At 42.7% G+C, this 12,561-nt stretch overlaps 1 protein-coding gene across 1 annotated transcript in view; it reads right to left on the reverse strand.

The window, feature by feature from the left end:
* The window catches only part of ACOT9 (acyl-CoA thioesterase 9), a 42,162-nt gene extending 31,954 nt beyond the window's left edge, over positions 1–10,208 (reverse strand). The window contains exons 1-4 of the mRNA XM_079765739.1: positions 10,032–10,208; positions 3,128–3,225; positions 2,143–2,169; positions 1,490–1,535 (exon numbers count right to left, since the gene is read on the reverse strand). Of these exons, the coding sequence (XP_079621865.1) occupies positions 1,490–1,535; positions 2,143–2,169; positions 3,128–3,225; positions 10,032–10,051 (191 nt within the window). The 5' untranslated portion in view covers positions 10,052–10,208. The remainder of the gene's footprint in view (positions 1–1,489; positions 1,536–2,142; positions 2,170–3,127; positions 3,226–10,031) is intronic.
* Between the last annotated feature and the right edge of the window lie 2,353 nt (positions 10,209–12,561).

The following is a 12,561-nucleotide window of genomic DNA, read 5'->3' on the forward strand; positions in this document are numbered from 1 at the left end:
AGAAACACTGATGAGAGAGAAACATCATCGATCAGCTGCCTCCTGCACGCCTCCTACTGAGGATGGAGCCCAAAACCCAGGCATGTGCCTGGCCAGGAATTGAACTGGTGAACTCTTGGTTGCGGGTAAATGCTCAACCACTGAGCCACACTGGCTGGGCTGGATCTTGATGCTTTTTAAAAAGCTAGACTTATGTGTAAACCCGGGCATTCTGGGAAAGTAATTTTAGGAGAGGGGGAAAGCTACAAAAGACATTTGAGGAACAGTTGAGGAATTACGAATATAAATGTGTAATATACTACTAGGGAATCATTGTCAATTTCATTATGTTACAGACTGTCTTGCTTGTGGAAGATATATGACTACTGATTTTGTTACATAGGAGAATATATTTATTTATTGGAGATGTATGCTGAAGTGTTGTGATACCTATAATTAACTTAGAAACAGTTCAGCCAATATGTGTATATTGGCAAATCGGGGAAAATGTTAATAGTATCCAATCCAGATGGTGGGGACATAGGTATTCTTTTTCCTAGTTTCTAGTAAGTTGAAATTTTCCTATAAAGAAGTAATTGGATGACTTTTATACCAACAATGGGTTATGTTTTTTATTGACTTGAGGGAGGAAAGGGAGGGGAGGGAGAGAGAGGGAGAGAGGGGGAGAGAGGGGGGGGAGAGAGAGAGAGAGAGAGAGAGAGAGAGGGAGAGGGAGAGAGGGAGAGGGAGAGAGGGAGAGAGGGAGAGAGGGGGAGGGAGGGAGAGAGAGAGAGAGAGAGACATTGATTTGTTGTTCCACTTATTTATGCATTCACTACTTGATTCTCGTATGTGCCCTGACTGGAAATCAAACCTGCAACCTTGGCATATCAGGATGATGCTCTAACCAACTGAGCTACCCAGCCAGGACACCAACAATAGATTATTGTATGCCTAGTGATCACTTAAACTTTTTATCTCATTTTAGCCTCAAAATTCTGTGCACCAAGAGGAACATTATCCTATTTTACATCAGGAAAATACTGAAAGAGAAAGACTGTGTAAGAACCTGGTTAACTGTGAACTAGCAAGATACAACAAAGGCGTCAGGCTGCATGAAAGAGAAAAACCAGGAAACTTGGGTTCAAATCCCAAACCCTGATAATTGTTGAATCTCTTGAAGTTTCTGTTTCATCATACATAAAAAGGGATAGGAACATATGCCATAAGCCTTTCACAACTCTTGCTGAGAACCAGTGAAATAATATACCTGAATGCACTTTGAAAAATGTGGAGTACATGTAAATCACATTATTTTATGACAACAATGCATCAACTGATGAATATGTTGGAATGCTGATCTTCTCCCTCAAGTAAAAAAAGCACCTTTCAATCTATTTCCATACACAGCTCCTCCCTCCCCCACCCTACAATGAGACCATCAACTGATCCTAATTACAGCCTAGCATACCACTCCAGGAATGAAAGAATGATATACAAGAGAGCGTACCTCCAGTTGGTAGATACTCCTACTATCTCCCGCAGCTTATTTCGAACTGAAAGAAAAATAAAGAGGTCATCCCTTGAAACAAAGAAATATGAGAACGATGGCAACAAGCGCAAGAACTATGAAAAGCGATTCATGCACTCAAAAGCTTTAAAGATCCATGAATTTTCATTTAATGCCACAAAAATAGCTCAGAGAAGGGTTTAGGTCTCTGCTTCCTGAAAACGTGAAACAATTATTGTCTCCTAGGCGCAGAAAAGAATACCCTTGTGCCAATCACTAGGGTTTACATAAGCAAACAAAAAAAAAAGGGTAATTCCAATTATTCATTGGATGGGGCAATATCAGTGTTAGTGGAAGCACCTTTTTGATGGAGATACTATGAACAGAATCCCCATCTATCTTATAGGCAGTAGATCAAATTAGTTCAGGGACTAACAATAATATCCAAATCTGAGTATCATTCTAATTGATTTCTCATATATTTATACTATGCTAATTGTTAGAAAAGCTTAAGCCAGAAAAAAATGAAGCAAAAATGTAAATCTAGGAAAGGCAAAGAATGCAATTTAATTTTAGTTAATGCCCACTGCCCCAAAGTAGAAGAATTAGTATAAAAAAATAATCACTTGGTTGATACTAATTACCACACACACCATTATTCACGTGTATAGGTGAAGATGCTATATGGATAAAGGGAAAATAAATTAGATAAGCAGTAGCGATTCAAAACTAAAAAATAAATCTTTAGGATATCAAATAATGTGTTGAGTTCATGTTTTTTTTTCTAGCATTTAACAATATATATTCCAGTTACAGGAAATTAATAGTCCTTGTCCTTCAATAACTAACTGAGCAAAACCAAATATGGTTAGATTAACATGGGGAAATGGTTGACTTTTTGTCAATTATATAGATCCCATAAATTTGGTGCAAACTCTAACTACAAATAAATCACAGAAAACTAAAAAAAAATAATTAGTAAATTAGTCTTATTTCCGATTTTTTTTTCTTCTGAGTTCCTTAAATAAATGAACAGAAAGTACCGGGAACAGCATACAGACTAGTGATGCTCGCTAACGTAAAACGATTATTACTGGTTTAGTCAGTGTAAGAAGCAAGGCCAGTACTGAGGGCCAAGAAGGAAAGCAGAATTTTAAATTATATTTATACATATATATTTATGTGGACCTTTTAAAGAATCCACAATTTTAATTATAATGAGTCCTCCTAAGTTGATAAAGACATCCATAATTTGCATATCAGATTAATAATTGAAATTAATTTCAATTAAACATGGATTAAACAGGGTCCCTCTAAAAACTATGTACTAGCAGTGTTTAGTTGGCACAACTAAAGTATCCATCTCTTACTTATGTATCAGATTTCTTTTTTCCGTGTCTTCCTCTTCAGTACCTACACATGGGAAGTGGAAATCATTTAACTAAAAGAACTCAGTCCCCAAGGTTCTGAATGTGATCTCTGCCCACAGCTATCCTGGTCATTTTATAAATAAGAAGAAGTTGATGAAATATCTACCTGTAGCATGCCTCATTTGCCCTGAATTATCTATCTAGATGCCTCCCAAATAAAACAGGGTTTTTAACCACTTGAGTCTAAAAAGTAAACACCCAGACTTGCCTTCATGAATGTGGAAGACTCTCTGTTTTTCAGGATTCTGGAACCCTTGAGTCAGTCCTCTGCCAGGAGTAAGCAGCCCCCTGCTCAAGGTAGAAAACCTACAAAAAACAAGAATAAACACACTTAAAGTAGGTTCCATGGCTTCTCCCCTGGCAACCCCAAAGACCTGCGCCTCTTCCCAGAGCACTTGGCTGTCCCACATCCTTAGCATAATCATGCACCAGATAACATTTTGGTAACAACAGACTGCATATGCGACATGATATACCATATAGCCTAAGAGTGTAGTAAGCTATACCATCTAGGTTTGTGTTGTGTAAGTTCATTCTATAATGTTCACACAACGACATAATCACCTAACAAAGCATTTCTCAGAACTATCCCTGTCATTAAGCAATGCATGACTGTACTGTATATTGTCTTCTAGGAGTCTATACTTATTTCTCCAGTGTATGCACATTTGCATATGAGGCTACTCCATAAATCATCTCTCTAACCAGAGTAAACATTTCTTTTTTATTTCTCAATTACAGTTTATATTCAATATTATTTTGTATTCGTTTCAGGTGAACAGCATAGTGGTTAGACAATCATATATTTTACAAAGTATTCTCCCTGGTATTTTCAGTAACCACCATACATAGTTATTATAATAATATTGACTATATTTGCTTTGCTATACTTTACATCCTGTGACTGTTTTGTAACTACAAATTTGTACTTCTCAGTCCCTTCACCCTCATCACCCAGTCCCCCAAACCCCTCTCCTCTGGCACCCATCAGTCTCAGAGTAAACATTTTTTCTTGTTTCTTTTTTAAAAAATATTTTTATTGGCCCTAGCCCGTTTGGCTCAGTGAATAGAGCATCAGCCTGCAGACCAAAGGGTCCCAGGTTCGATTCTGGTCAAGGGCACATACCTTGGTTGCAGGCTCCTCCCCACCATCAACCAATCGATGTGTTTCTCTCACATCAATGTTTCTCTCTTTCCTTCTCTCTTCCACTCTCCCTAAAAACTCAATGGAAAAATATCCTTGGATGAGGATTAAAAAAATATTTTTATTGATTTTTTACAGAGAGAGGAAGGGAGAGGGAGAGAAAGCAAAACATGGATCAGCTGCCTCTTCCACGCCCCCTACTGGAGATTGAGCCCACAACCCAGGCATGTGCCCTAACCAGAAATTGAACTGGCAACCTTTCCGTGCACAGGACAGCACTCAACCAACTGAGCCACACTGGCCAGGGCTCAGAGTAAATATTTCTTGAGCACAGAGACCAATTAGGTATCTAGTTACAAAACACATAAAAGATATCAACCAGGTTTAATGGATTTATTCTTGCTCTTTCTATTTTATTAGCTTCAGAAGCCCAGAATTGATTTGGTAAATGAATAAATAATTATGAACATATATTTTTTTCATTATCACACCATATTTCCTCAACAGATAAGCTAAACCCAACTATAAGTTTATCAACTTTGAAAAGAGAATTAACCCTTTCCAGATTCAAAGACAGTATTTATTGCACTTAGGCAGAAATTTTCTAATCCCCAATGAAATAAAATAAAAGCTAATTATCCAAATGTGCCTACCCTGTTCTCCCAAAATAAGTTATTTAAGTTGGTTTTTATTCACTATGGCTTTCAGTGTTGACTCCTAGCCCTACACTGTCATATCACGAATAACACATATATAGTATCAGGGATTGACAAACTGATCTGTTGAGAGCACAGGTAAAGAAGACAAGATATTGAAGAGGTCATGATCCCTAAATACTGTTACTCACTCTAGCTCAAGTTACTAGTAAATTCTTACTACCTAGTACCAGAACAAGTGATGATTCCCCCCCAACATAAAATATATTTTTAATTTTCTTTAGAGCCCAACTTCACTATAGATTCCTCTCCAGAATTATATACAGCATTCAGGAAAAGTCTCTCAGTAAAAATATTTGGTAAGACCTACATGTAACTCCTTAGCCATACAGTCATCACACTAGCTGTGATACAATCTCTGCTGATCCACTAAAAGAATAAACACAAAACCCAAACTCCAAACACTCCAGCAGAACACTTGCTGGAGTGTTTGGAGTTTGGGTTTTGTGTTTATTCTTTTTTAAAAATATATTTTTATTGATTTCAGAGAGGAAGGGAGAGGGAGAGAGATATAGAAACATTAACGATGAGAGAGAATCATCGATCAGCTGCCTCCTGTACGCCCCACACTGGGTATTGAGCCTGGGCATGTGCCCTGACCAGGAATCAAACCCGTGACCTCCTGGTTCATAGGTTGACACAACCACTGAGCCATGCCAGCCGGGCCTTGTGTTTATTCTTTAATCAAATAAGTAATAAGTCTCTCTACCTTATATATATTGGCTTTATTTTTTTTCACAATAAATCTTCCACTTTTATACTTTTATACGTATATTAATATTTCAGTCTTCTAAGTCTTGACCTTCTAATATGCATTTTCTTAGAACATGACCTGCATTTTTTTTGTTCTCACTATTTCACTTTACGTATTTTCTGTAGGTTCAAATCCCTTGTTGAAGGAAACAGTCCTTCGTTCTGCCTTCTCAGACACTAGCATTCTGCAACTGAATGTACTGGGTTTTTAAAAGCTCACTGGAGAAAGATAATATTGTAACAGTGGGCAACTGTAACTCACCCCACCATTGTTCTGACATTGTTTCTGTAAATGCTGACTCAGACTAATATGTAGCTTATAGGTAAACAGATCTACACTAATAAAAGAGAAATATGCAAATTGACCATACCTCCATGACACCCACCAGCCAACCAGCAGTATGTACATTAACCCAACAAAGATGGCGGGTTAATTTGCATATGCAGGCGCGGAGCAAAGACTGAAGGCTCTGGCCTGAGCGAAGACTGAAGACTGAAGAGGCTTGGCTTCTAGCGAAGGCCTGAGTCCCGGGTGCCAGAGGAAAACCAGTGCCGGCAGCTAGGGGAAGGAAGGCCTATTGCATGAATCGTCGTGCAACGGGCCTCTAGTGTTTGTATACGAATCCTAGGAACTAACTTCAGAAGACAGAGACTCTGACCTTCAGTCATCCCAGCTCTAGAATTGCTGACCTTCAACAGTAAAACCAGGATGATGTAAAACCAGGATGATGAAAACTGGGATGGCACATAGCAGACCATCACTTGAACAGAATGAACTCTGTTCGCCTGCATGTAGAGAACTTTTCAACCTCCTCCCCTTGATCTCTTTGTTCTGCTTTCCCTCTCCCTCCTTATAAAAACCTCTGCCTGCACTGAGGTGTGAAGATGGGCTTTGGACAAAAGTGGCCAACACCGCCCCTAACCGGTTTGGCTCAGTGGATAGAGCGTCGGCCTGCGGACTGAAGGGTCCCAGGTTCAATTCCAGTCAAGGGCATGTACCTTGGTTGCGGGCACATCCCCAGCAGGGGGTGTGCAGGAGGCAGCTGATCAATGTTTCTAACTCTCTATCCCTTTCCCTTCCTCTCTATAAAAAATCAATAAAAATATATTTTAAAAAAAGTGGCCAACACCTGAATAAACCTCTTTCCTTTTTCACCAGCATCTGTCTCATGAGTATGGTTACAATATTTCTCATTGCTACTATTAGCTGAAAGCAAAAAATCATGCCCTCAAAATATTAACTAGCAATTATAATAGATGCAATAGATGCTCCCAATATAAGAAATAAGACCTGACTCTGAGTAGCTAAATATATTGAAGTAGAGGCCCGATGCACGAAGATTCGTGCAAGAATGGGCCTTCCTTATCCTGGCTGTCGGCATCGCCTTTGCTCCGGCTGGAGCCGCCTTTCTGCCTTCCCACACTGCCCAGAGGCCCGGTGCGGCTGGGGCGGTGCGAAACGCCTGCATCATCGCCATGGCGACAATGCAAGCGTCCCGCCCCACCCCCGGCCGCTTGGCGCCTACGTATGCAAATTAACCTGCCATCTTTGTTGGGTTAATTTGCATACTCACTCCTAATTGGCTGGTGGGCGTCATGAAGGTACGGTCAATTTGCATCTTACTCTTTTATTAGTGTAGATTAGTATAGATATGCATCACAAACTAATGGGAGGTATATAACCATCTCATAAACTGGGTAAATATACATATACATAAGCATTTTTGTTTTGTTACCCCAAGAGACAGTATTTTCTGAAGAGTGATGAAAACCATCCCATGCTGCCTGAGGGAGAGGCAGTATAGTACAGAGGTTAAGAGGCTGAACATGCTGTTTGTTAGCAGAGTGACCTTGGGCAAGTTATCTGACCTCTCTGAGCTTCAGTTTCCTCATCTGTAAAATTGGGATAATAATAGTACTTATCCCATAGGATTGTCATAAAGATAAAGAAGTTATTATGTTAAACCCTTAGAAGTATGCCTGATACACTGGCAAAGTCCTCAAAAAAAAAGACACACAAAAAAAACCTACATCAGCTATTATTATTGCAGAAAGTCATACTTCTCCAAAGTCTCCCGTAAAAGTAAAAAAGGACTAGAAATTTAGAAAGCATAAGCTAGGCACTATGAAGGGCCATGTCTGAATTGAGAACCAAATGGAGTTGATGGATATAGAGAAACACTTGAGACAAATTATTTGGAAAACTGCGGTGCTGCAGCCCTGTTCTTTGTATATTGCCTTAACAAATTTGGAGATATATCCCTGTAACAGAACAAAGGCATAACTTGAATACTTTAAAAAATTATTGACTATATCACAAGGAACAACAACAGCCTGTAATTATTGGAATCGAGAGTCTAGGTCAGTGGTCGGCAAACTCATTAGTCAACAGAGTGGCAAACCGCGGCTCGTGAGCCGCAGTTTGCCGACCACTGGACTATACTAATCAAAAAATGGTATAACAAATTTCTATTGCTCTTGAACATTCAGCTTATAACTTCCAATTTAGTATTCTATCTACTGATAATCTGATGAAAATGGATATATAAAAATAGTATATACTATTTCAGAAGGTTCACAGACCACCCCCTTTTGACACCCTCATAGGCCCTTATATTTAAAAATTCTAATTCAGATCAACCTCCTGAAAACCTGAGGTTCAAAGAATTAGATGACTTTTCCCAGAGACAGTCAACTAGAGAGAGCCCAGTTCTTCTGATCCCTCTTCCATACGCACATATGCACACACACAAGCACATATGCAGTTGCTCTTTTCACAATCTCCGCTACTTCCCTTTATATATGCAGCAGTGAGGAAAAGGGAGAGGGAGAATGATTTAATCATTACCCAACGGCCAGGCACCCCACGGTAACTGGCTTATTGCCTGAAACGACTTCAGGTGTTTTAGAGCAAAACACCTAAGCCTTTAGAAGAAACTGTCAAAAGGCTTTGGGGAAACTCAGGCCCTATCATTCCCTGGTTGAATCTTTCCAACGAAAGGAGCCCAAGCTCTCCCCGGCTTGCTTAAGGAGTCACAGAAGTGGCTTGGCTCTGTTCTGGATCCCAAGCTTAGGGTGGGTGTCTGGGAAGAATTTTCAGTACAATAACAGGCAACGCTGTTCTTGCCCGCCACTCTGAAGGAATGCTTCAATTTAGAAATAAACCAATTCAGGTGGCTCTTTTGTGAGTGGGAGGAAAAGAAGCTACAAAGATTGCCCACCAGTCAAATAACCTAATCATCTCGGACAGTCCATCTTCATTGATGAACTCTTTCTCTTAGGCACTAAGGAGTACCTTCTTAGGATTCAATAGGACTCAAGAGAAAGGAGTGCAAATTTATGTGTGTTCATTGCAAAGAAAGCGGACTTCCAAATTGGGGGAGAGATCAAGAAAGGCTTCCTGGAAGAAGGCACATGGGCAAGACTGTGGAGTTTGTAGAGGGCCTTTCCCATGATGTCCAACTGTGATCCTTTTTTTTTTTAATCTTTATTGTTGAAAGTATTACATATGTCCCCCTTTCCCCACCCCCGTGGTCCTTCTTTGAACCTGACTTTAAACCTGTCTTCAAATAGTATAAAAAAGGGTGCTTTTTTAAGTGGTATAAACAAGAGACACACACAGAGAGAACTTTTCTCAAGTGATAGCAAGGTTCACAGAGACCCCCTGAGAGAGAACCAGGACCTCCAAGAGAATTGCGGGGGAATCACTGTCAGAGGCACTGTGGGCCACACCACAGGGGCCGGGCGGGGCAACTGTGGCTGGATGATTCCAGAAGCTAGAACGGTAAAGGGCCCCGGGGACCCAGACAGGCAGAAAGAACTTGAACAGCTGGAAGGCTCCAGTGAAGGGGTTTGGGAGAGAGCCAGACACCCTGAAATCTAAAGCCTTAGGCCTCAACTGGGTAAGCTGGGATGATGACACTTACAAAATAGCATCCTCTTCGTCCAAGTGATCCAATCAAACTCCCCCCCTTGGCTTGCTGCTCATTAAAGGTAAAGTCGCAATCAGCACCAGGGGTCCTCGTCATACAGTCCTGAGAGCCCAGTAAGTACCCTACATTACAACACACGTAAGTCTGAGTCCAAGTAGGCCAAGCCCTTAACCCTAAAAATGTTCTCCAAAGGAGGGCAAAGGGCCGCAAAGGTGATAGGGGACTCCAAATACCAGCTTTCAGATAAGGGGCTATCCCCCCGAACCACACCCTGGATGAGCAAACGCAAAGGAATTTCAGGGAACACCCAACTTCCTCCCTTCAAGTGCCGCTTCGCTATTAATATCACACTCAAAGCCACAAGACGCTAAGGTGGGGCGCGGTGCCGCACCCCAGGCCGGCAGGCGGGCGCCCTTTTCCTTCCAGCCTCACTTTCCGCCCAAATGCCTATGCATCAGTGCCGCCCGCCGCCAACCCGGTGCTTCCGCCCGGGGCCCGCTAGCAGCGCCGCGGGCAGGCGTGGGCGCCCCCCAACTGAAGCCACGTCAGGTCCCCCCAGCCACCTACCGCAGCGCCACAGGCCTCATCGCGCTCCGCCGCTGTGCACGTGACCAGAGACCCGGGCCCGGCGGAGGGAAGAGAAGCGAGGACAAGTGCGAGAGCAAGTGCGACAGCGAGCGCCACGGAGCCCAGAACTCGCTTCCCAGGCCGACCGCACCCCGCTAGCCCGGCCGCCCGGGGGCGGGCCCCTCCGCCCACGCGGCCTGGGGGCGGGGTCTCGCTGTCAGGGGGCGGGGCCTCGTTGCCAGGGGCGGGGCCACGCTAGGCCTGCAGCTCAGCTCATTGGCCGGAAACTGGCGTCCGTCTCCGTGGAGCTCCCCACTCAGTCAGCCTCGGGCCGGTTTACCCCCGCCATTGCGGATTAAATGCACCGCGGAGCGTGGCCGGGGTGTGAGATGGGGGCGAAGTGCTGCCAGGTCCTTAGGGAATGTCCCCATTATCCCTCTTCGCTGAAAGCCGCGCGACTTTGACGGCCACGCCTCGGCTCCCCATCCATCTTGTTCTTAGCTGTGCGTTGTCATCTTCCAGGCATTTTTCCAAACTACTGCAGCCTGGGCCCCACCCTCTGGAGACTTGATTTAGTTAAGTCAGGGGTGTGGCCTTACTCTTAAGGATGTGTCTAAAGGAGCCCCAGGTGATGCTAAAGTAAGCAAAGGTTGAGAACCACTGCCCTGAAGGGGAAAAAAAATCCGTTCCTCTTCTAATCTCGGCCTGCCCCCTAGTGTTGACAAGTTAGAGATCTAGGCCGGGCTAGAGAAATTCAAGGTCACGCCCTTATGATTTTACCCTAGGTCACAGCGATGGGCAACCTTTTGAGCTTGGTGTGTCAAACTTCGCCAAAAAACTGAGCATAACTCGGGTAGTGTGTTACTTTGAGGAAAAAAACATTATTTCGCGATATTTATACTTTAAATAACATAAATGTATAATTGTTATATATAATTGTATTTAATAAACCTCAGCGGCCGCATGTCATCAGAAATGGCTACGCGTGTCAATGCTGACACGCGTGTCATAGGTTCGCCATCACTGGCCTAGGACCTTATTCTGCATTTCATTCAACGAATTCTTACTGGGCTGTTTGCAATGCGCCAGAGCGTCGTCGCAGATGCTGGGGATGCAACAAAACTGATTTTAAAAAAGTCTTGCCTTTTGGGGGCTTCCCTGGCAGGAAAGGAAAACAAGTCAGCAAGCAAGTTAGCAAATAACATTTCAAACGTAGGAAAGCGGTCTAAAGAGGAAATAAGGTAATGAGGGTGTCTTTCAAGAAGATGGTAATTTCCTAGAAGGCAGGGTTCATGTTCATGTTTCTTCTGATACCCCATGCTTACCAAAAATGTGCCAATTTTAATTAAGCTGGCTTTTCATTCTCTTAATATGTCTTTATTGATTTCAGAGAGGGGGAGGAAGAGAGACTTAGAAACATCAATCAACTGCCTACTGGGGATCCAGCCGATAACCAGGGCATGTGCCCTGACTTGGGATTGAACTGGGGATCTCCTGGTGCATGGGATGACACTTAACCAACTGAGCCACACCAGCCTGAGTAAGCAGGCTTTTTTTAAAAAAAAAAATCATTTTAGCCTTAGCCGGGTTGCTCAGTGGTTAGTGTAGGCCTGTGGACTGAATGGTTGCAGGTTCAATTCTGGTCAAGGACACGTACCTCGGTTGCTAAAAATCAATGGAAAAAGATATCCTCGGGTGTGGATTAACATAAAAATAATTTCATAATTACAAATGGGGCATGGTCTTTGGCTTTCTCTTTCGTCTTCACCCATTTCCCCCTTTGATCAGTCTGGCATCCAGAAGACTCTCCTTTTGGCCTGCAGGGATGTCTCCTTTATTTTGGTTCAGATTGTCTGCACCTGTTCAGATGGTTTTGTTTTGCTTTGTGTCAGCGATACTTCTTGATACTCCGCCACACCTAACAGTGCAATAAATATTTTATTGAATTATACTCTTTGGGTTTTTTGTTTTTAATTTGAACTTTTAGGTTGAGGTGACGGGAAGTTCAGGGAGAAAAATTAAGTTCAAGAGAATTTCCCAGGTTACACAGATGGCATAACAATGGGTACGGAAAGCTTATAATTTCTGTGCAATCAGGTCACCTTCCAGCCAGACGTATTCTCACTGGTGTGTAAACAGTATCAATTTGGACTGGAATAGCTGGAAGCCACTCCTTTGTGCACTGGCTTCATTCTCTTTTCTTCCGTATAATGGCTTTCTCCGTGTGACAACAGGAGCTCCATCTTACAACCACAGTCACGTGCATAGATACTGACCCCCAAATCTGCATCCTAAGTACGAAAAGTCCTGAGAAGAGATTCATTGGCCCAAAAGGTCTACGTTTGAAATGTTATTTGCTAACTTGCTTGCGGGCTTGTTTTCCTTTCCTGCTAGGGAAGCCCCCAAAAGGCAGGAATTTTTTTTCTCAGTTTTGTTGCATCCCCAGCATCTGCAATGACGCTCTGGAGCATTGCAACCACCCCCACCCCCCGGATTGGTTGCCTGTGGCAGCAGGGAAAGGTCTTATGAT

The sequence above is a fragment of the Cnephaeus nilssonii genome (genome assembly GCF_951640355.1).
Source record: "Cnephaeus nilssonii genome assembly, chromosome: X".
In the NCBI taxonomy this organism is placed as follows: domain Eukaryota; kingdom Metazoa; phylum Chordata; class Mammalia; order Chiroptera; family Vespertilionidae; genus Cnephaeus; species Cnephaeus nilssonii.